The sequence below is a fragment of the Branchiostoma lanceolatum genome, chromosome 8 (genome assembly GCF_035083965.1).
Source record: "Branchiostoma lanceolatum isolate klBraLanc5 chromosome 8, klBraLanc5.hap2, whole genome shotgun sequence".
NCBI lineage: Eukaryota > Metazoa > Chordata > Leptocardii > Amphioxiformes > Branchiostomatidae > Branchiostoma > Branchiostoma lanceolatum.
Window position 1 is genome coordinate 14,292,517 of NC_089729.1, and position 22,339 is coordinate 14,314,855.

Here is a 22,339-nt window from a genome sequence, read left to right on the forward strand (position 1 = left end):
ACTCCACTGGCGGACCCACTGACAGCCCCTCCCTGCCGACCTGGCCTCAGTACACACCTGACAACCCGGTCTACATGAAGCTGGACGTGGTGCCGACCACTGACGTTGGACTGAAGTCTAAGAAAATGAAACTTTGGAACGAAGTCATCCCCAAACTGGCTGCTATGAAGAAAGATGAACTTTGAAAACCCCTCCCTGAAAAAAATGATTTGTGCTGCTACTCTGTCTCATCTCAAGTAAAATTACATGTGTTTTGATTTATCAATGTTTGTTTCGATACATGTATCAAACATTTTCATTCATATATCATAGATTTTATAATGGCAGAATAATTTCTCATTGATTCTACATGCGTATTGACATTAGTAACATTGCGTCTTTATACAAGTGCCTATTTTGAGAGTTTGAGAGTTTTTTTTGACATTTTAAAATTTTTGTTTAGATGTATTTCTTTATGAAATTAACGTATGACCAACCCTGATAAGACACTGAGACAATGAACGTGAACTTTACACAAAAGCCATAACACTCAGAAGTACATTGTTTGAATGATTGACGTTTGTCGAGAGAAAGACTACCGTTACTTATTAATCAACATTCCTGGAGTGCATTTGAACCTCGGTAATACTAAAATGGGAACCTTGAAGCTTACAATTTTTTTTTTTTAGGATGCATTTGTTTAAGTTTCTTTTAGTGCAGAATGGTACAAAGTCATTAAAACTGGCAGTGGCTGTTTTAATCATGAGTGACCATCTTGAAAATGTCGTATTCTGTGCTGTGTCAGTCATTGGATGCACCCTGGTCACTAAGACGGGCTAAGCACTTCATTCAATGAAATTTTTTAGTGCAAAAAAGAGCTGTTAAATGTTAAAGTATCACTTACTGTGATTAGCAGATTGTGTGTGCATCGATTTACAAAGAATTTGTCAAATTTTGGCTCATAATCAGTTACAGATTTACAGTTTAACTTGAGTGAATACTGCTATCGGAACAGAAGATCTGAGTATTGACATTATGTTCCATTGAGAATAAACTTGATAGACAAAGAAACGAGCAGTATCATCAATAACTATGAAAGTCACCAAACTTGCATGATATAAAACTTAAAATAATCACTTCTACATAACTTGCATATGTCAGTATGAAATCTCTATCTGTTACTAATGAGTTTGAATGTGCTGGCCTTTCCTCATTATAGTTAAAAGACATCTCTTATCAACAGCATTCATATGACATCTGATTCATTCATCTCTTTCCAAATCAAATATTTTGCAAATACAAATGCATCTTGAGGAAGCTATTGAGAATCCCATAGTCAATTATGCAAATGATGTCAAAATGATTGACCAAATATATGCCTGACGATATTCACCCTAATCGAACTTTCATGTGTCACTAATATGAACATGCCATCATTTACTATTGAGGTATTAAACAACTGTCATTATGCAAATTAGGCTATGAGTCTATTATCTATATCCAGTAATGTTTCCCTCGAACCGAATTACATGTGTACTGAGCACGAAGATCCTGACATTTACTAAAACTGAAACATTTAGTTTCCTGATTATTCATGTAAATCAAGTAATAATTTGCATAATCAACATGCCACGTCAGTTCTACCCATAAATTATGACCATAGCATGTGCAGAACACAAGATATCAAAAGTATAAAAACCGGAAGTCTTGCAGCAGTACCACGAAAAAACGCTGGAGGGCCCATAATTTAATCATATCTTCATTTCAGCACAATCTACCAACGCGCCAAATATCAGTAATATCCATTTACAGTTTCTGGAGTTATGCTCTTCACGGACAAACACACACGAAAACAAAAGGTTATTAACCTTCTTGGCGAAGGTAAAAAGAACAAAGCTACTTATAGCCAGGTAGCCCCACAAAAGCCTTATGGCACACACAACTTCTGTACATAAATATTTTTCTGCATTAGCATGGGCAACACGTGTAGTAGAAACATTTAGTCGGTCGCACCTGTATGCTGATTTCATTCAGACGAAACTCTCTATGACCGACAGGACGTTGGTTGCCAAGGAAACAACCCCAAGGTTACGTTCGCTGCAGGGTCACACCGACAGTCTGGTGTAGTTTGGTTAGTACGAACATGGCGGCTCGGGTGCTTGATACGATCGTCACACTGCTTCTCTGCTATTTCGGTATTACTAAGTTTGTTGGCTGTGTGTGGGGGGGAGGGGGGGGATATGGGGATCTATATGATACCCAGCACTGTGTGAAAATAGGCAAGACATGAGGCAAATGTTCATATATGATAACTATGTTATGTTGTCAATGACTGCTGTTGACTAAGGCTAGAAACAAAACACGATGTTTTTTGTTCAACAAATTGGGTACTCTTCTGAATCAAATTTTTTTTTTGGGGGGGGGGTGTCTTCCTTGTTCAACAATGCTGCGTGTAGTGTAGTTCAGGTGGCGGTGATACTTGCAGTGCATAGAAATAAGGCACCTTGTTGAAAAACTGGTTATGGTCGACACCCGTAGAGGCATTTTATACGGGTTTACTCATGAATAGAAGCATTGTTCGACCAAGTAACTTGTTTGTTTGTGGTGCATACGGAAGACTACGTACAAGCTGCATATCCGGTGTCTGTCTATCTATCCGTCTGTTACTTGTGGATAGCATGACTCGAGAAGCTGCGGATGAATTCTTATGATGTTTGGTATGTGGGTAGGGGTTGAAATAACGAAGATCAAGTTCGAGAATGGGCCTCCAAACGGCGTTCTATGGTACTGCAGCGTAACTCCCGTTTTAGATATCTCGTGTTCTAGACATGCTGAGGTTGTAATTTGTGAATGGTAAATAGCTCGGAGGGCATAGGGTACTGGTAATTCGTGTAGGTATGTATACGTACCCTCCAGCTTTTTGGAACTACAGGAATTGATTTTACTTTGAAAAAAAACCGAAGACGCCGATGACGGATTGTTATGATTTAGTATATAGATTTAGCTTAAGAAATCATTTGAATAACTGTATGCTAAGTATGTAAATAAGGGGCTAGTTTGCATAACTAATGAGTGGATTTCAAAGATCCTCTGCACTCCATGATTGGACTCTCAAACAAGTGTAACTGAGAAAGAAAAGGATATTGATAGATATCAATTATGCGAAAAAGACCTCATTTGCATAATTCATCAAAAAATGCTATAATTCCATAGTGGTAAGTAGCGGCAATTTCATGCTTGCTGCATTAGAATGTCACGCAAAGATGAACATTAAAGACACGGATCTTGGCCTCGTTTGAATAATTTATCAGGAGATGTCATGATAATTCATGAGCAATAGCCTTCTTTGCTTTGATTTTCATACGTTGAACAACTTGTATTATTTTGAAAGAGGAGATAATCAACTGATATAGTTTATATATACATGTGGATGAATGTTGTTGTTTATGAACTCAAGATCTTAAGAACCGGAGGATGACATGTGGATGTGAAGAAAGTGTTGTGTGACATTGAGATGGCTTTGTTACATTTTGACAGGAGATTCGCAAAAATTTAGATGTTTCACGGATGGAAATATCCCAGATTTCTTAAAACTGTTATACATCAATTCCATCTAGGTGCTACAGCCGGTCAGGATGACGGTCTTGTTGTGTCCACGGTGACTGGACAAGTCCGTGGAACAACCACCCACACAACCGACCTTCCTGACAAACCGATCTACGCTTTCCTGGGCATCCCGTACGCAGCGCAACCTGTTGGAGAACTCCGGTACCGCCCGCCCCAGCCTGCCCTCCCGTGGGAGGGGGTCAGGGAGGCCGTGGAATATGGTTCTTACTGTCCCAAAAATCTTACTTCCTTCAACAAGATGGATTATGACTTTCCAATGGAAGTTGGTGAGAACATGACCATGAGCGAGGACTGTCTGACAGTCAACGTCTTCACTCCGACCGTAGGAGGGGATGCCGCTTTACCGGTAATTTTTACCCGACCTCATTAATAAAAGCATGATATTTGACAAAGGCTTGAATTATGCTACAACGTTGCATCACTGAATTTCTCAAAGCTACATAAGATAGAACCATAATCGGTGGCTTCTCCGTTTTAATGCACGCCAACATGGAATAATGTTTTGAAGTATAAACCTACGTTGTCATCACCATTATTTTTGCAAATGGAATATTAATATTACTAAACCGGGAAGGGTCCAAATTTTCCTACTACCATATTTATTATCACGCAAAGTGTTACATTCGAAGCAAGGTGTGTAATGTTAAAGCTCATTAAAATAGGATCCTTTAGATTTGCCTTTAAGCTTTGGTGAATTTTCTTTGCAGGTCCTGCTGTGGATCCACGGAGGAGCCCTAATGTTGGGCATGGGGTCACCTCCTGGATGGGAGGCTCTTGCTGCTCACCAAGACGTCGTGGTGGTCTCCTTCAACTACCGTCTCGGGGTGTTGGGTTTCCTCAGTACGGGAGACGAGAACATGCCAGGAAACTACGGATTCTTGGACCAGGTCAGTGGAACCAACTGCTTGGATGATGCCATTGTCGATGAGAAATATTACTACCTGTTTCCTTTATGCATGCGCATTTTGCTGTTAATTCATATTGAAAAGAATGATTTTCTTTCTGTACAGGTCCGTGCCATGGAATGGGTGAAGGAAAACATTCGTAACTTCGGTGGAGATCCAGAAAGAGTCACCTTATTTGGACAATCGGCAGGAGGTATCAGTATCTCCTACCATCTTCTGTCACCCCTCAGTAAAGGTTTTTTCCAGAGAGCCATCTCACAGAGTGGTACCTGGAAAACATTTCCAGTCAACCCCCAGCCACTTCCGCTGACGAAAATGTTCGCAGAGAAGGCCGGTTGCGAGATGGAGGACACGGCAAGCATAACGGCCTGTCTGAAGGGGAAGTCAGCTGAAGAACTTTTGGAGTCGTTATGGCCTATGCTATACCTTGTCCCGGTAGTTGATGGCACATTTCTGACGACTGACCCCATGGATTTGATGGAGAAAGGAGACATCAACACGGCAGATTATCTTCTTGGAGTCAACAACCACGAGGTCGGATGGGTGGCTCTGTCTCATTTCGTTCAAGGGGATCTTCATGTTGGAATATCTCAAGAAGAAGTTGTCAAAATAGTGAGGACAGGAACGACTATGGCTTACCAGGTGAGTACGCTATGCGATAAATACTAAGTAAGAAAAGCAGTTTCGCATGATAATTCAAAGAATTTGAGTTATGACCCGAACCCATTTTAAACATATCGGTCTCGTAATATGTACAATTATGTGTACAATATTGATAATTGTTAGTGTTTAATTCAAAATATTTGTGAAACTACGGGGGTGGATATCTAGTAAGGGGCGTTATAAACTTCTTACCACACGTGATTGTGAAGATAGGTGCTCCAATTAAGTGACTTGTCTTTTGAATCTGATAAATGCTGACAGACATACAGACCTTTGGTGAAGGTTCTCTGCTTTGTTAGGACCTAGTCTTAAACTAGCTGTTTACATGAATCTGAAAAGTAATAAACTATTATCTAATCATTGTTGCATCACGCTCAGGGCAATCCAAACTTGGACAAAATGGTGGACACCATCGTCGCTGAGTATCGGAATCCGACTACGCCCGACGACCCCCTGGCGATTCAGTACCAGTTTTCACATATGAAAGGAGATTCCATGTTTGTAGCACCTACAATGCTTGTTGCAGAAAAGCATGCCGGTAGGTAACATTTGGATACCTGATTTTCATATTACAGCAATACGCTGTATTTGTGTGCTTAGAGTTAATTCATCTTCTATATACAATAAAATGTTCTAGTAGGAGAAAAATGGGTTTCACTATGTCTCACCTTTTCCTTTTTAATATCAGAAGTTCTCAGTAAAAGCAACTCAAGTCATCCATTTTAGTACATTGTAAATTCGAATATCATATAAGCTATACTCATAATGGGCATTTTTAATTTCTTCAATTGAATAAGGCACATTCTTAAATTTTAGAATCTCAATTTCTCATTCTATAAATGTTGTTAACGTTCTTGAATTCTGTTTGAAAGATGTCGGTGCTCGTGTCTTCCTCTACGAGAACCAGTACCGACCTTCCATCCACCCGAACAGACCCGACTGGGTGGGATGTGCCCATGCTGACGACCTTTTTATAATCTGGGGACTTCCGTTCCTCAAAGGACCTGTCAAACCAGTAAACTACAGTGACGAAGACGAGGAGTTCAGTCTCATTATGATGGCGTACTGGGCAAACTTCGCACGAACTGGGTAAGAATTCGCTACTTTCTACCTGGGCAAGCCTATATAGAACTAGATGTACAAATATATAGCTGGCAGTGGCATTTAAAGTTTTGGTGGCGTCTTTTTTTCAAATCGTGGTATTTTGGTAATTAGTGTCTGATGATCGTTACAGGGATCCGTCCGACTCCACCGGCGGACCCACTGACAGCCCCTCCCTGCCGACCTGGCCTCAGTACACACCTGGCAACCCGGTTTACATGAAGCTGGACGTGGTGCCGATCACTGACGTTGGGCTGAAGTCTGAGAAAATGAAACTTTGGAACGAGATCATCCCTGACCTAGCTGCTGTGAAGAAAGATGAACTTTGAAATCCCCGTAAAGATAGTATAAAATTATGTGTGCTGCTACTCTGTCTCATCTTTTTTTAAATCGTGTGTTATGATTTATTAACATAGGTTTGTGATACATGCATCAAACATTTTTATTCATATACTAGCTTTTACAATTAATGATATAATTATTTGATACTCAAGCTATGTATCGACATTATGTCTTCTATAAGATGTACCTATTTTTAGAGATTTGTACTTATTGGTAAGGTTGACATCTGGCAATCGAGAAACTATTGGCACTTAGCGATATACATTTCTGTGGTGATTTGAGCCTAGGCTATACTAAAATGTGAACATTCTAATCTTACGATAGCCTGTTGTTTTCTATTACTGCAAAGTATCAATGTGCAGTGGCTATTCTCGTCATAAGTGGCCACCTTCAAAGTGTCGTGCCGACCGGGCTATGTTTGTCATCAGATGCATCTCGATCACTGAGCTGGTTTAATGGTAAACATTATTACATACCATTACGTTGGTCTTCATCAAAGATTTATAAATGGTAAAAATTCATTTATCCCTTCTTGAATTCGCCCCTGCGGTTCAAAAGCTGCTAGGTAGAAGGCCCATATTGTGATAATTTCCTTATTTTACTAACATCAACCACACACACACACACACACACACACACACACACACACACACACACACATACACATCTGAAAACAGAAAGTTTTTAAATCTTCTTGGCGAAGGTAATAAGAAAAAAGCATTTTGCAGTCAGGCTGCCCCACAGAAGCCTTGTTACACACACAGCGTCTGCTATTAATATTTTTCAACGTCAGCATGGGCTACATGCGTAGTAAAAAAATAAGTAACCAATCGCACTTGTAAGCTGACTTCACTGAGTCAATACTGTCTATGACCGACAGGACGTTGGTTGCCAAGGAAACAACCCCAAGGTCACGTCAATCACCGTGGTTCAGTGAGCTGCTTGGTCACACCGCCAGTTGTGTACAGTACCGAACATGGCGGCCTTTCGGGTGCTCGCTGCGATCGTCACACTGCTTCTCAATTTTTGTAAGTATGTGGGTTGTGCGGCTAGGGTCGTAGCGGCATCTATGATATCCAGCACTGTGTAAAAATAGGCAAGCCACGCGGCAAATATTCAAATATGTTAACTCTGTTATGTTGCTGATGACTGGGATGGACTGATTTGAGGCTCAGAATTAGAAATGATACACAGCGGGCTTTTTCTACACATGGGCTCCACGTCTGTTACGTTTTTCGTACGCCAATGCTACGTTTAGCATTGTGGGAGGGCGATGGTGCTACTTGCAATGCATGAAAACATGCCCCTTTCTGATAACATGGTTATCCTTGACATGGGTCACTGCTAGCATGGGTAAGATCGATTATGTGTAAGATGTATTGTGGACAGGGTTACCTCATGAATGGAGGCATTGTTCGACCACGTAATGTGACGTAACATGACCTTGGTTGACAACAACTTACTATGTAGTTTCCGGTCTCGTTACATTCCGTATGAGCAGCTTTAAAGCATTAGCATACCTTTGCTGCTATGCAAGTACAATGTCATGTGAGAGGTCAACGTACTTTCAAAGGCGTGCGGGCACGTTATGTGTGCGCGGGGTGTGCTAAATCTCCAAGCAGATGTAAGAAACCGCCTCAGCCCTAATGTTGATTATATTTATGTATGTATTTGCGACATTTGGTAGTGCACCTTTAACACTTCGTTGGCTCTGGAAAGACGTACTGAGTCTGAGCTCATATCTTCTTGGAGATTTAACACACGCCGCGCACACGATTTTTCCACAAGAGGGTCATTAAAAGTACGTTGACCCTTCACATGACATTGTACGTGTCCATGGTAGCAGTGTAAGGGTGTTGGTACGGAACGGAACGTATGGCTGGTAAACTTTTGAAGATTTGTCAAACGGCCGTGTAGAATTTGTGTTCAAGTCATTTCTTTGGCAGATATGTATTCAAAATTATGAGAACCATACCTATTCTTCAAAAGGCGTAATCGATGCATATGGGACAGGAAAGAGCTAACGTGGTATAAAAATTGGATTAGCGTACTAGGCAAACATCCTGGAAACACAAGGACAAATTTGCGAAACCACGTGAAGTCAAGAGGCGATGGTATGTTGTAAAAATCGTAATCGACAAGAATATAAGATCTGTACCAATGTCAGTCTGCTACAAACTTCAGTACAACTAAACAAAAAACAAAAACATCGTAAACTATCCAGATTTCAAACCTTTGCCATGATCGTAAACAATGTTATCTATCATGCAAAATGTATAACGTGCAGGACAGCTTTGACACGTCACCCTACAGAAGAACATTACATTGAGATACACATGCACATGATGAGCTGTAAGTAATGCAAAGCAAAAACAAATTTGCATAATCAAAGGGGAAACTTTATATTTGACGTGTCACCGATATAGAAAGTTGAGACAAGGCATTTTATGACAAGTGGGACAATATTAGAAACCAATTATGCAAATATGACGTAATTTGTAAATTTCATATCATGCAAACTATATACACCTGTGTTAAGTGTCTTGTCTTCTTGCTTATACCTGTGTATTAACATGCTTTTAGTAAAAGATAAACACCATCATACATTTACCATGTGAGTTTGCATGATCAATTACGGAATGTTTAAAAAGCATTTTCCCTAGAGATTAGACCTTCACATAACTGTTCTAATCCTATCCCAACTAGGTGCTACAGCCGATCAGAACGACGGTCTTGTTGTGTCCACGGTGACTGGACAAGTCCGCGGAACAACCACACACACAACCGACCTTCCCGACAAACCGATCTACGCTTTCCTGGGCATCCCGTACGCAGCGCCACCTGTTGGAGAACTCCGGTACCGCCCGCCCCAGCCTGCCCTCCCGTGGGAGGGGGTCAGGGAGGCCGTGGATTTCGGCTCTTACTGTCCCCAAAATCTCTCCATGCTTAACCAGCTTGACTTTCCAATGGAGTTTGGAGAGAACATGACCATGAGCGAGGACTGTCTGACAGTCAACGTCTACACTCCGACTGTAGCAGCGGATGCCGCTTTACCGGTAACTTGTTGACACTATGTGATAAAGAACAATGACAATACTTAACAAGTACTAAAATCATGTTCCAGCTTTAAATCATCTATACTTGCATTTGTTTTCGTATGTAAAATGTAAGCACAGCATGAATTGTGTAAAGGTGAAAGTGTAACGGTTATTTGTTTCATTTTGCAAATTGACCAGTCTTGTAAAAAGAATATAAAATCCCTAAACAGGAATGTTTTCTCTCAATGCATTTTGTTATTTGTTATGCAAAGTTCCCATGTACTTTATCGCAGGCGACTCGGCAAAACTCGTACATTTGCATTCATAAAAATACCGATTCTGTAGCTTTTTTTCTGACATGTTGAATGTTATGTGTTCTTCGCAGGTACTTCTGTGGATACATGGGGGAGGTTTGATGGTATTCTATGGTTCTCCTCCCGGATGGGAGGCTCTTGCTGCTCACCAAGACGTCGTGGTGGTCTCCTTCAACTACCGTCTCGGTGTACTGGGTTTCCTCAGCACGGGAGACGAGATCATGCCGGGAAACTACGGATTCCTAGACCAGGTCAGTAGAAGCAACGGCCATCATCAATTCTAAAAAAATCTCTTAAAAATGCTTCTTCTTTTTCAAGTATGTACATTCTGCTGATATCGTATACTAACAGAAGTAATACGCATACAATACAGGTCCATGCCATGAAATGGGTGAAAGAGAACATCCGAAACTTCGGTGGAGATCCGGAAAGAGTCACCATATTTGGAGAGTCAGCAGGCGGTATTAGCGTCTCCTATCTGCTTCTGTCACCCCTCAGTAAAGGTCTGTTCCAGAGAGCCATCTCACAGAGTGGTACCTGGAGAACATTTCCAGTCAACCTTCAGCCACTCGCAACCACCAAAATGTTTGCGGAAAAGGCAGGTTGTGAGATGGAAGATCCCGCAGCCCTAACCACCTGTCTGAAAGAGAAGTCGGTGGAGGAGCTTATGGAGGCAGTCCAGGCCTTAGGGCCAATGTTCTATCTTGTACCAGTGGTAGATGGGACATTTCTGACGGCTCACCCCACGGATCTGATGGAGAAAGGAGAAATCAACACGGCAGATTATCTTCTTGGATTCAACAACCACGAAGGTGGATGGATGGGGTTGTCGAGTTTCCTCGAAGGAGACCCTCATAATGGGATATCCCAAGAGGAATTTGTCAAACTAGTGAAGATGGGCTTGTCATTTGTTTACCCGGTGAGTCCGCAACGCATCTAAAAACCCTAGTCCTCCTATGTCGGACAATTGTCGGGTTGCACATTCTTGGTCTGTATGCTAGCCCTGACAATTGCTGGGTTGAGAATATTTCTAGAATGCGTACGTTGCAACCGCGCGGTTGTTGTAAAGCGTGGTAACTAAAATTGAGCAATATCAACGAGTACCCTTTCTTTCAATTTTTTCTGGGCACTTGAGCAGTGGGGGTATATTTTTGCTCTGGAACTCCAGTAGGAGAAGAGTTAAAACCAAAGTGTAAAGAGTGTCTTCGCACGATAATTTAAAGACTGTGAGTTATGTCCCATCTTAACCATCAACAGTGTTCTACATTCAGTGGATAAATAGTACTTAAAAGATTTTTAAAAGACGTTGATGTCTTTCAGGGACGGGTGCGATATAAAAATATTGCCATGCGTGTCTTTGAGATACTTGATTCGTCATTCGAATATGATGAAGGCTGACAGGCGTAGTTACGCATTGTGTTAAAAATTAGCTATCTAACTTGACCATAACTATTGGTCAGAAATTTGAATCACTGTCTGCAACAGTCAGTAACAGTAAAAGGGTAACAGTCAAACATATTGGAACATCTTGGGTAATTTCATTGACAAACCAGATTAATACAGTTTAGTGCTTCTTAGGGATAAGTATTTAACAAAGAAATGATTTTCTCTCATGACATATGTTTTGGTATCACTCTCAGGGCAATCCGAACTTTGACAAAATCGCGGACACCATCGTGGCTGAGTATCAGCATCCGACTACGCCCGACGACCCACTGGCAACCCTGAAACAGTTTACACATGTCATTGGAGATAGCTTTTTTATAGCTCCGACAATGCTTGTTACCGAAAAGCATGTCAGTGAGTAAAATTTATGCACCTCACGTTTGTATTCGGATAATACATCTTATTCAAAGACATGTGCATATACAGCTCAAACATATGGAGTATGATATAATATTTCAGTCACTAACTCAAAATGTATTTTTCTCTTTGCCTTTATGTAAAAAGGCAACTCATATTAGCACATAATGATGCCTGTGCATAGAGATACGAATTCAATTTTTTTTCGAGATGCACTTATGATTAAGACACAGTCTATCATTTTATTTCTCATTCTATAATGCTGTTTATTTTTTAAATCCTGTTCTACAGATGCCGGTGCTCGTGTCTTCCTCTATGAGGACCAGTACCGACCGTCCATTCACACAAACAAACCCGACTGGGTGGGATGTGAGCACGGAGACGACCTGTTCATGCTCTGGGGAATCCCGTTTCTCGACGGACCTGTCAAACCCCTAAACTACACTAAAGAAGACGAGCAGTTCAGCCAGGATATGATGGCGTACTGGGCAAATTTCGCGCGAACTGGGTAAACATTTGTTACTTCAAATTATCCACTATTTCACACCAAGAGAACACAGTGGCATGTTTGACTGGAAGTAGGTATAGTTTTGTGACATCTTTTTATATCGTGCTATCTTTTGGATTCTTGCTGCTTTTAGTTTTCACTAAATTTGTTTATGCGTTACAGCGATCCCTCCGACTCCACCGGCGGACCCACTGACAGCCCCTCCCTGCCGACCTGGCCTCAGTACACACCTGATAACCCGGTCTACATGAAGCTGGACGTGGTTTCGACCACTGAAGTTGGGATGAAACCAGACAAAGTGAAGCTGTGGAACGAGATCATTCCTGATTTGGCTGCCGCAGGTAAAAAAAAACACACTAAAATTTAGTTAATTAGTTGGAGTCCTTGCCATGCTTTCCGTCTATAGGCCGGTCACCGTCACTCTCTCTAGAGCCCGTGGCCCCCACAGTTGGTCAACGTTCAGGCATCCCATGTTCAATACATTTTTGAATAGGCATTGTGGTCTAATGATCTTTTCCAAAAAAACACAAAATGGATGGAATGAGGCTGGATGATCTATATTATCTTCCCAAATTTATTTGGAAGGCATTGTGTATTGCTTTTATGAATCAGTTAAAAAATTAACATCCGTCACTATAGATTTGTTTGAATGGTCCAAGTCTCTTGTCCGTTGAGACAATTCTTACTTTTTTCTCAGGTAATGCGGAGTGTCCAGTTGTGTCAACTGAAACCGGACAAGTAAAGGGTACTGTCTTGCACGCCACCGACCTCCCAACCAAGCCGGTCTACACGTACCTCGGCATCCCGTACGCAGCGCCACCTGTTGGAGAACTCCGCTACCGCCCGCCCCAGCCTGCCCTCCCGTGGGAGGGAGTCAGGGACGCCGTGGAACCAGGTTTTTACTGTCTCCAAAATCTAACATACCTTAACTCGATGGACCTCCCTTACAAACTTGGAGAGAACATGACCATGAGCGAGGACTGCCTGACACTCACAGTCTTCACTCCGACTGTAGCAGCGGACGCAGCCTTACCGGTGAGATTTTATAGAATTGGAAATACAATGTTCAACATATTGTGGCTATGTATATCTTTATACATATTTCATACTTGACGCGAGGAAAAGAGTTGTAATTTGGTCTGGGCCCTGGTGATGTTGTAATAACAGTTTAAGATCATGCCCGATTCACGAGGGAGCCACGTGAAGGACAACCAATCAGAAACAAGGAAAAGCACGAGGTAGAACCTGTGAAAATGTTCCAGCCTTTTTTTGTCTGCAGCGGGTAGGCCTGTCGATAATTTGTATGAAACTTAAACGAGGACGATTTCCTTCATTTTACATCAATTTTGAAGCAATGCCAAAATGTTCCTTCATACATTTTCAAAGCAAAAAATAATATGTCTAGCGATAAGAAAGACAAAGTTAACCTAGGTTTGCACATATCAGAAACGACACATCAATTCCTTGCCATCCGTTTCCAGGTTCTTTTGTGGATCCACGGAGGTGGTCTATCCATGGGTATGGGGTCGATAAATGGATACGAGGCTCTTGTTGCACACCAAGATGTCGTGCTGGTCTCCATCAACTACCGTCTCGGTGTGCTGGGTTTCCTCAGCACGGGAGACGAGAACATTCCCGGAAACTACGGATTCCTGGATCAGGTCAGTGACACTATTGAAGATCAGTATTGAAATCCCACCCTCAACAGGAAAGGGGGCCTACGCGTCGAACTTTCCGGCACCTCGAGGTTGCCCTACCACCCCGCGAGACAACATTAGCTCATTTACTCAAACAACAAGTGCTAATTGACGCAACCATGTCTTGTCATCGACTTGAATCATCCTGAATTGTCTTTACCTTATTTACATAAGTTTAAACCTACAGGTATTTTACAGTTTAAGGTATAATCAGTCCAATGGTGGTGTCTGCCTCTATTATCGGTTGACGTCGACAATGGCATAATTTACGTTCTGTACAGGTCCGTGCCATGGAATGGGTGAAGGACAATATCCGAAACTTTGGCGGAGATCCGGGAAGAGTAACCATATTTGGAGAGTCAGCAGGTGCCGTAAGCGTCTCCTATCAACTCCTGTCACCCCTAAGCAAAGGTCTGTTCCAGAGAGCCATCTCACAGAGTGGTATCTGGACAACAATACCGGTCAACCCCCAGCCACTTCCGCTGACGAAAATGTTTGCAGAAGAGGCCGGGTGCGAGACGGAAGACACGGCAGCCATGACGACCTGTCTGAAAGGGAAGTCTCCAGAGGACCTTTTGGAAAGCTTCCAAGCCTTACAACCCAAGATCGGCCCCATGTATTTTTCACCTGTAGTTGATGGGACGTTTCTGACGTCTCAGCCCATGGATCTGATGGATAAAGGAGAAATCAACACAGCAGATTATCTTCTTGGAGTCAGCAACCACGAGTTCGGATGGTTGGTGCTGCCGTTTGCAATCCAAGGGGACCCTCTTGCAGGGATATCCCAGGAAGATTTTGTCAGACTAACAAAGACCGCGGCGTCAATGGTTTACCGGGTGAGCACAGACCACTTTTGATTTATACTGCAAAATTGCAAACGTTTAAAAACACAAAAAAGGCTCGAAGTATTGTTGCATAGCAGTTTTCAGTATTATTTCGGAGTAACAGCCAAAGAAGATTTCCAATATTTTGGAAAACATTTGTTGAACTCATAAGGCGTCTTTCCTTCTCTATTCTATCTGCTTAGTGAAATCTTTTCTCTGTATCCTTGCTTCCCTTTCCACGCCTAGGACAATCCAAACATGGACAAAATGGTGGACGCCATGGTGACTGAGTACTCAGCCAAGTCGGATGACCCAATGGCGATCCAGTACCAGTTCTCTCATCTGTGTGGAGACTTCCTCTTCGTGGCCCCCACAGTTATGGTGGCTGATAAACATGCTGGTGAGATTTGAATGGATATTTGATTGTGCAAGTTATTGAATGTATCTTGTGTATATGATGAGCACAAAATATGCAGTTGCATTGTATTAATTTGATATGAACATATTATCAGATTTTTTAAATGCTCCAAAAGAGGGAATGTATTTACTCTGCAACAAAATATCTTTAAGTACACCTTAAAGCACTCATAAAGGTTTGTTTCTTTATTTGACAGTGTTATTAATTCACGAACGGCAATAACTACCTTACATTACATTACAATTTGTATCTTACTGGAAGATTTTCCGTTTACTTTCTACTCGTACATGGACATTACAAATAGTCCTATATGCGTACCTTATTATATGACTGTTGTTCTTAACCCTTATCAATAGGCGCCGGTGCTCGTGTCCTCCTCTATGAGAACCAGTACCGACCTTCCATTTACCCGAACCGACCCGACTGGGTGGGATGTGACCACGGAGACGATATTTTCATGGTTATGGGAATACCGTTCTTTGACGACCAAGGGGCGACAAACATAACCTACTCTAAGACTGACGAGCATGTCAGCTTGAGCATGATGGCGTACTGGGCAAACTTCGCACGAACTGGGTAAGAATTTGCCACCTCATATAAAGACAAGCCCACAGCTTAACGTAAATGCTAGACAGCGGCATTTTACTCCGCCGGACACAGTTACTTTTCATATCATGATTTTATTTAGTTTTTTCACTACCAAAAATATTTTTCTTGCTTTTCTAGTTTGTTTTTTTAAATCGTGGACGAATATTTCTGAATGAATAAGAAAGAAAAAATTAGTCTGATTCTTTCCATGGCAATACTCATATGCACAACAAAGAATACTTACCTAATTCTCTTAAGTTAAACCATTTCTCAGAAAGATTTTCACCCACGAGAATTTCTAGAAATTTTTGTTTATTTTTTTTAATTTCATAGACTTCAAGGTTATGTTTAAGATAATATTAGAATTTTTCTATCCCCTTTCTTGAAAAATCTTACTTTAAGAAAAATATTGTACGAAAAATAACTTAAGAAAAAATTCTTAACTCGTGGACAAAATGTTTTTTCTTAAGCGTAGTAAGTTTTCTTAGTAAGTTTTCTTCTGTATAAGAAGAAACAAGAAAAAATGAGAAAAGCCATTTTCGGTAGCTGTTGGTACTTCAACTTTACACTAAATTTGTTGCAGCGATCCATCCGACTCCACTGGCGGACCAACTGACAGCCCCTCCCTGCCGACCTGGCCTCAGTACACACCTGACAACCCGGTCTACATGAAGCTGGACGTGGTGCCGACCACTGACGTTGGACTGAAGTCTAAGAAAATGAAACTTTGGAACGAAGTCATCCCCAAACTGGCTGCTGTGAAGAAAGATGAACTTTGAAGAGCCGTGACAGAAAAAAAAAGGATATTGATTTGTGCTGATACTCTGTCTCATCTCAAGTAAAATTCCATGTGTTTTGATTTATCAACGTTTATGTTTGTTTCGATTCATGCATCAAATATTTTCATTTGTATGCTATAAATTTTGTAATGGTAGAATAATATCATATTGATTGTATATGCGTATCGACATTAATTGCAGTGCGTCTTCATACAAGTGCCAATTTTGAGAGTTTGAGACTTTTTTTCTTTTGTGTTAGATTTATGTCTTGATGAAATTAACGTAAGACCAATCTTGATAAGACACTGAGACAATGAACGTGATTGTTTATTTTACACCGAAGCCATAACGCTCAAGAGTACATTGTTTTTTTGACTGACATATGTCAAGAAAAAGACTACCGTTACTTATTAATCAACATTCCTGGAGTGTATTTGAACCTCAGTAATACTAAAATGTGAACCTTGAAGATTAGAATGTTAGAATGTTTTTTCTAGGATAAATTTGTTTTAGTTTCTTTTAGTGCAGAATAGTACGAAGTCATTAAAACTTGTAGTTGCTACTTTGGTCATGAGTGACCACCTTCAAAATGTGTTATTCTGTTCTGTGTCAGTCATTGGATGCACCCTGATCACTGAGCTGAGACAGGCTCATCGCGTCATTCAATGAAACTTAATCCAAAGAGAAGTTGGCCATTCTAGTTTAAATGTTAAAATATCATTAACTGTGTTTAGCAGATTGTGTGTGCAACGATCTTACATAGAATTTGTCATATTTTGGCTCATAATCAGTTGTGCTCTTTCAGCCGATAATTGAGTGAATACTGTTATTAAAACTGAAGATCTGAAACGAGCAATATTATCAGTAACTATGAAAATAACCTAACTTGCATGATATATATGACTTATAATAATCACTTGTACACAACTTGCATATGTCAGTATGAAATCTCTATCAGAGTTTGAATGTGCTGGCCTTTCCGCATTCATATGGTAATGTCATCTCTTTCCAAATCACATATTTTGCAAATCCAAATACATCTTCTTCAGGAGACTGTTAACAATTCCTTCATTGATTATGCAAATGAAATCATCACCCTAGTATATACAGAACACAAGACATAAAATGTATCAAAACCAGAGGTCTTGCTGCAGTACCACGAAAAAAACGATGGAGGGCCCATAATCTAATCATATCTTCATTTCAGCACAATCTACTAACGTACCAAATATCATCAATATCCATTTACAGTTTCTGGAGTTATGCTCTCCACAGACAAACACACACGAAAACAGAAGGTTATTAACCTTCTTGGCGAAGGTAAAAACAACAAAGTTATGTATAGTCAGGTAGCCCCACAAAAGTCTTGTGACACACACAACTTCTGTACATAAATATTTTTCTACATTAGCATGGGCAACACGTGTAGTAGAAAGATTTAGTAATCGGTCGCACCTGTAAGCTGATTTTATTCAGACAAAGTCTCTATGACCGACAGGACGTTGGTTACCAAGGAAACAACCCCAAGGTTATGTTCGCTGCAGGGTCACACCGACAGTCTGGTGTAGTTTGGTTAGTACGAACATGGCGGCTCGGGTGCTCGATACGATCGTCACACTGCTTCTCTGCTATTTCGGTATGTTTGTTGGCTGTGGGAGGGGATGGGGGGGGGGGGATAATATGGGCATCTATGATATCCAGCACTGTGTGAAAATAGGCAAGACATGAGCAAATGTTCGTATATGATAACTGTGTTAGGTTGTCAATGACTGTTGTTGACTGAGGCTAGAAACAATACACGATGTTTTATGTTCTACAAATTGGTTTCTCTTCTTTATCGAAAAGTTTTTGTGGGTTGTGTTTCCTCGTTCGACAATGCTGCGTGTACTAGGAGTTTTGTTCAGGTGGTGGTGCTACTTACAGTGCATAGAAATAAGGCACCTTGTTGAAAAACTGGTAATTGTCGACACGGATCACTGCACGCATTGGCAAGAATGTGTAAGAGGTATTTCAGACGGGGTTACTCATGAATAGAGACATTGTTCGACGAAGTAACTTGTTTATTTGCATTGCATACCCGGTAAACCGCCTCAAGGCGTAACGCACCAGATTTGTACTGAAGACTACAAGCTGCATATCCGATGTCTGTCAATCCGTCTGTTAGTGGATAGCATAACTCGAGAAGCTGTGGATGAATTCTTATGATGTTTGGTATGTGGGTGGGGGTTAAAAAAACGAAGATCGAGTTTGATAATGGGCCTCCTAGCAGCGTTCTATTGTACTGCAGCGTAACTCCTGTTTTAGATATCTCGCGTGTTCTAGACATGCCGAGGTTGTAAATTTTGAATGGTAAATAGCTTGGAGGGCATAGCCATAGGTAACAACCCGTTTGTTCAGTCGGTAGAACGTCTGTCGAAGTCGATCCCACCGTCATGGCAATTTGTACGTTATTCATGGGGACGTTAGCTGGATGCCGTAGCAATGATAATACTACTATGTCCATATATTTCTGCTTGTGTTAGGAGCAAACTTTGTGGAAAATATCGCCCTCAGTCCACTATCACACACAACATTTGGACAAAAAAGTGTTCCTTTGCCGTCTGCTGAATAACAGGATTCTGGGTAATGAATTTGGTGGCGGGAAAATACACAGTAGTGCCGTAGCCATAGGCTGCAGCAACAAAGTGGCGTTTTTGATGATTGATCACACTTAGAGTCCAGTTGCAGGTTAGCAAAAGAGGTTCTAATAAGTTGTCTTGTAAATAATTGTGTTTAGCTGGAAGCGGATGTGACATTTGTCTTATAAACCAGCAATTAGAATGTCACGTAAAGATTAACATCATAAGACACGGATCTTGGCCTCATTTGCATAATTTATCAGGAAATGCCATAATTCATGAAGAATAGCCGTCCTTGCTTAGATAAGACTTTCATACGTTGAACAACTTGTGTTATTTTTGGAAGAGAAGATGATCAACTGATATAGTTTATATGTACATGTGGATGAATGTTGTTGTTGATGATGAACTCCAGAACCCGAGGATGGCATGTGGATGTGAAGGAAGTATTATTATTATATCTTGACAGGAGATTTGCAAGAATTTAAATGTTAAACGTATGGAAAATTTCTTATAACTGTATTACATCAATCCCAACTAGGTGCTACAGCCGGCCAGGATGACGGTCTTGTTGTGTCCACGGTGACTGGACAAGTCCATGGAACAACAACCCACACAACCGACCTTCCCGACAAACCGATCTACACTTTCCTGGGCATCCCGTACGCAGCGCCACCTGTTGGAGAACTCCGGTACCGCCCGCCCCAGCCTGCCCTCCCGTGGGAGGGGGTCAGGGAGGCCGTGGAATACGGTTCTTACTGTCCCCAAAATCTTACTTCCTTCAACAAGATGGATTATGACTTTCCAATGGAGTTTGGAGAGAACATGACCATGAGTGAGGACTGCCTGACAGTCAACGTCTTCACTCCGACCGTAGGAGGGGATGCCGCTTTACCGGTAATTTTTACCCTACCTCATTAATAAAAAGCATAATATTTGACAAAGGCTTAAATTATGCTACAACTTTCCATCACTAAATTTCTCAAAGCTACATAAGACAGAACCATAATCGGTGGCTTCTCCGTTTTAATGCACGCCAACATGGAATAATGTTTTGAAGTGTAAACCTACGTTGTCATCACCATTATTGTTTGCAAAAGGAATATCAATATTGATAAACCGGGAAGGGTCCGAATTTTCCTACTACCATATTTGTTATCTCGCAAAGGTGAATTACATTTGAAGACAAGCAAGGTGTGTATATTAAAGATCATTAAAATAGGATCCTTTAGATTTGCCTTTAAGCTTTGGTGAATCTTCTTTGCAGGTCCTGCTGTGGATCTATGGAGGAGCCCTAATGTTGGGCATGGGGTCACCTCCTGGATGGGAGGCTCTTGCTGCTCACCAAGACGTCGTGGTGGTCTCCTTCAACTACCGTCTCGGTGTGCTGGGTTTCCTCAGTACGGGAGACGAGAACATGCCTGGAAACTACGGACTCCTGGACCAGGTCAGTCGCAGCAGTGACTAAACTGAGGCCATTGTCGATGAGAAATATTACTACCTGTTTCCTTTATGCATGCGCATTTTGCTGTTAATTCATATTGAAAAGAATGATTTTCTTGCTGTACAGGTCCGTGCCATGGAATGGGTGAAGGAAAACATTCGTAACTTCGGTGGAGATCCAGAAAGAGTCACCTTATTTGGACAATCGGCTGGAGGTATCAGTATCTCTTACCATCTTCTGTCACCCCTCAGTAAAGGTATGTTCCAGAGAGCCATCTCACAGAGCGGTACCTGGAAAACATTTCCAGTCAACCCTCAGCCACTTCCGCTGACGAAAATGTTCGCAGAGAAGGCCGGTTGCGAGACGGAGGACACGGCAACCCTAACGACCTGTCTGAAAGAGAAGTCAGCTGAGGAACTTTTGGAGTCGTTCGACGCCTTATGGCCTATGCTATACCTTGTCCCGGTAGTTGATGGGACATTTCTGACGTCTCAGCCCATGGATCTGATGGAGAAAGGAGAAATCAACACAATAGATTATCTTCTTGGAGTCAACAACCACGAGGTCGGATGGGTGGCTCTGTTTGTTTTCGTTCAAGGGGATCTTCATGTTGGAATATCTCAAGAAGAATTTGTCAAAATAGTGAGGACAGGAACGACTATGGCTTACCAGGTGAGTACGCTATGCGATAAAAACTAAGTAAGAAAAGCAGTTTCGCAAGATAATTTGAAGAATTTGACTTATGACCCGAACCCATTTTAAACATATTGGTCCCGTAATATGTACAATTATGTGTATAATGATAATGGTTTGTGTTTTGTTAGAATTATTTGTGAAACTATTGGGGTGGATATCTAGTTAAGGGCGTTATAAACTTCTTGCCACACGTTATTGCGAAGATAGGTGCTCCACTTAAGTGACTGGTTATTTGAATCTGATAAATGCTGACAGACATACAGACCTTTGGTGAAGGTTCTCTACTTTGTTAGGACGCGGTCTTGAACTAGCTGTTTACATGACTCTGACAAGTAATAAACTATTATCTAATCATTGTTGCATCACAATCAGGGCAATCCAAACTTGGACAAAATGGTGGACACCATCGTCGCTGAGTATCGGGATCCTACTTCGCCCGACGACCCGCTGTCTATCCTGTACCAGTTTTCACATATGAAGGGAGATTCCATGTTTGTAGCACCTACAATGCTTGTTGCAGGAAAGCATGCCGGTACGTAGCATTTGGATACTTGATTTTCATATTACAGCAATGCGCTGTATTTGTGTGCTTAAAGTTAATTCATCTTTTATATACAATAAGATGTTCGAGAAGGAGAAAAATGGGTTTCTCTATGCCTCGCTTTTTCCTTCTTGATATCACTAGTGCCAGTTCTCTGTAAAAGCAACTCACGTCATATGTTTTTGAACAAGTGAATTTGAATATCCTATATATGAGCTATACGAATTAAGCCTATTGTTATTTTCCCCAGTCAAGTATAATACATTTATACAGTTTAGTATCTCTTTTACTCATTCTAAAAATGTTGTAAATAATCTTGAATCCTGCTTGACAGATGCCGGTACCCGTGTCTTCCTCTACGAGAGCCAGTACCGACCTTCCATCCACCCGAACAGGCCCGACTGGGTGGGATGTGACCACGCGGACGACCTTTTCATGATTTGGGGACTCCCGT

General features: G+C 41.4%; 2 protein-coding genes across 2 annotated transcripts in view; both read left to right on the top strand.

Annotated features, from left to right (window-relative positions):
- LOC136440671 (uncharacterized) overlaps window positions 1-22,339 on the top strand; it is a 79,268-nt gene that overhangs the window by 33,668 nt on the left and 23,261 nt on the right. Inside the window, exons 22-30 of the mRNA XM_066436768.1 lie at window positions 4,617-5,153; window positions 5,553-5,712; window positions 6,047-6,263; window positions 12,443-12,621; window positions 12,978-13,315; window positions 13,762-13,941; window positions 14,259-14,813; window positions 15,048-15,201; window positions 15,576-15,795. Coding sequence (XP_066292865.1) covers window positions 4,617-5,153; window positions 5,553-5,712; window positions 6,047-6,263; window positions 12,443-12,621; window positions 12,978-13,315; window positions 13,762-13,941; window positions 14,259-14,813; window positions 15,048-15,201; window positions 15,576-15,795 — 2,540 coding nt within the window. The remainder of the gene's footprint in view (window positions 1-4,616; window positions 5,154-5,552; window positions 5,713-6,046; window positions 6,264-12,442; window positions 12,622-12,977; window positions 13,316-13,761; window positions 13,942-14,258; window positions 14,814-15,047; window positions 15,202-15,575; window positions 15,796-22,339) is intronic.
- On the top strand, window positions 1,903-4,600 carry LOC136440434 (pyrethroid hydrolase Ces2e-like). The gene is made up of 4 exons (XM_066436479.1): window positions 1,903-2,174; window positions 3,597-3,952; window positions 4,314-4,497; window positions 4,596-4,600. The coding sequence occupies exons 1-4, from the start codon at window positions 2,123-2,125 to the stop codon at window positions 4,598-4,600; spliced, it is 597 nt and encodes a 198-aa protein (XP_066292576.1). The 5' UTR covers window positions 1,903-2,122.

Excerpts from the sequence above, each read along its gene's own strand:
- LOC136440434 (XM_066436479.1), top strand. The coding sequence starts at position 2,123 with ATGGCGGCTCGGGTGCTTGATACGATCGTCACACTGCTTCTCTGCTAT. Across the intron at positions 2,175-3,596 it reads ACTGCTTCTCTGCTATTTCG|GTGCTACAGCCGGTCAGGAT; the intron begins GTATTACTAAGT and ends AATTCCATCTAG. Across the intron at positions 3,953-4,313 it reads GAGGGGATGCCGCTTTACCG|GTCCTGCTGTGGATCCACGG; the intron begins GTAATTTTTACC and ends TTTTCTTTGCAG.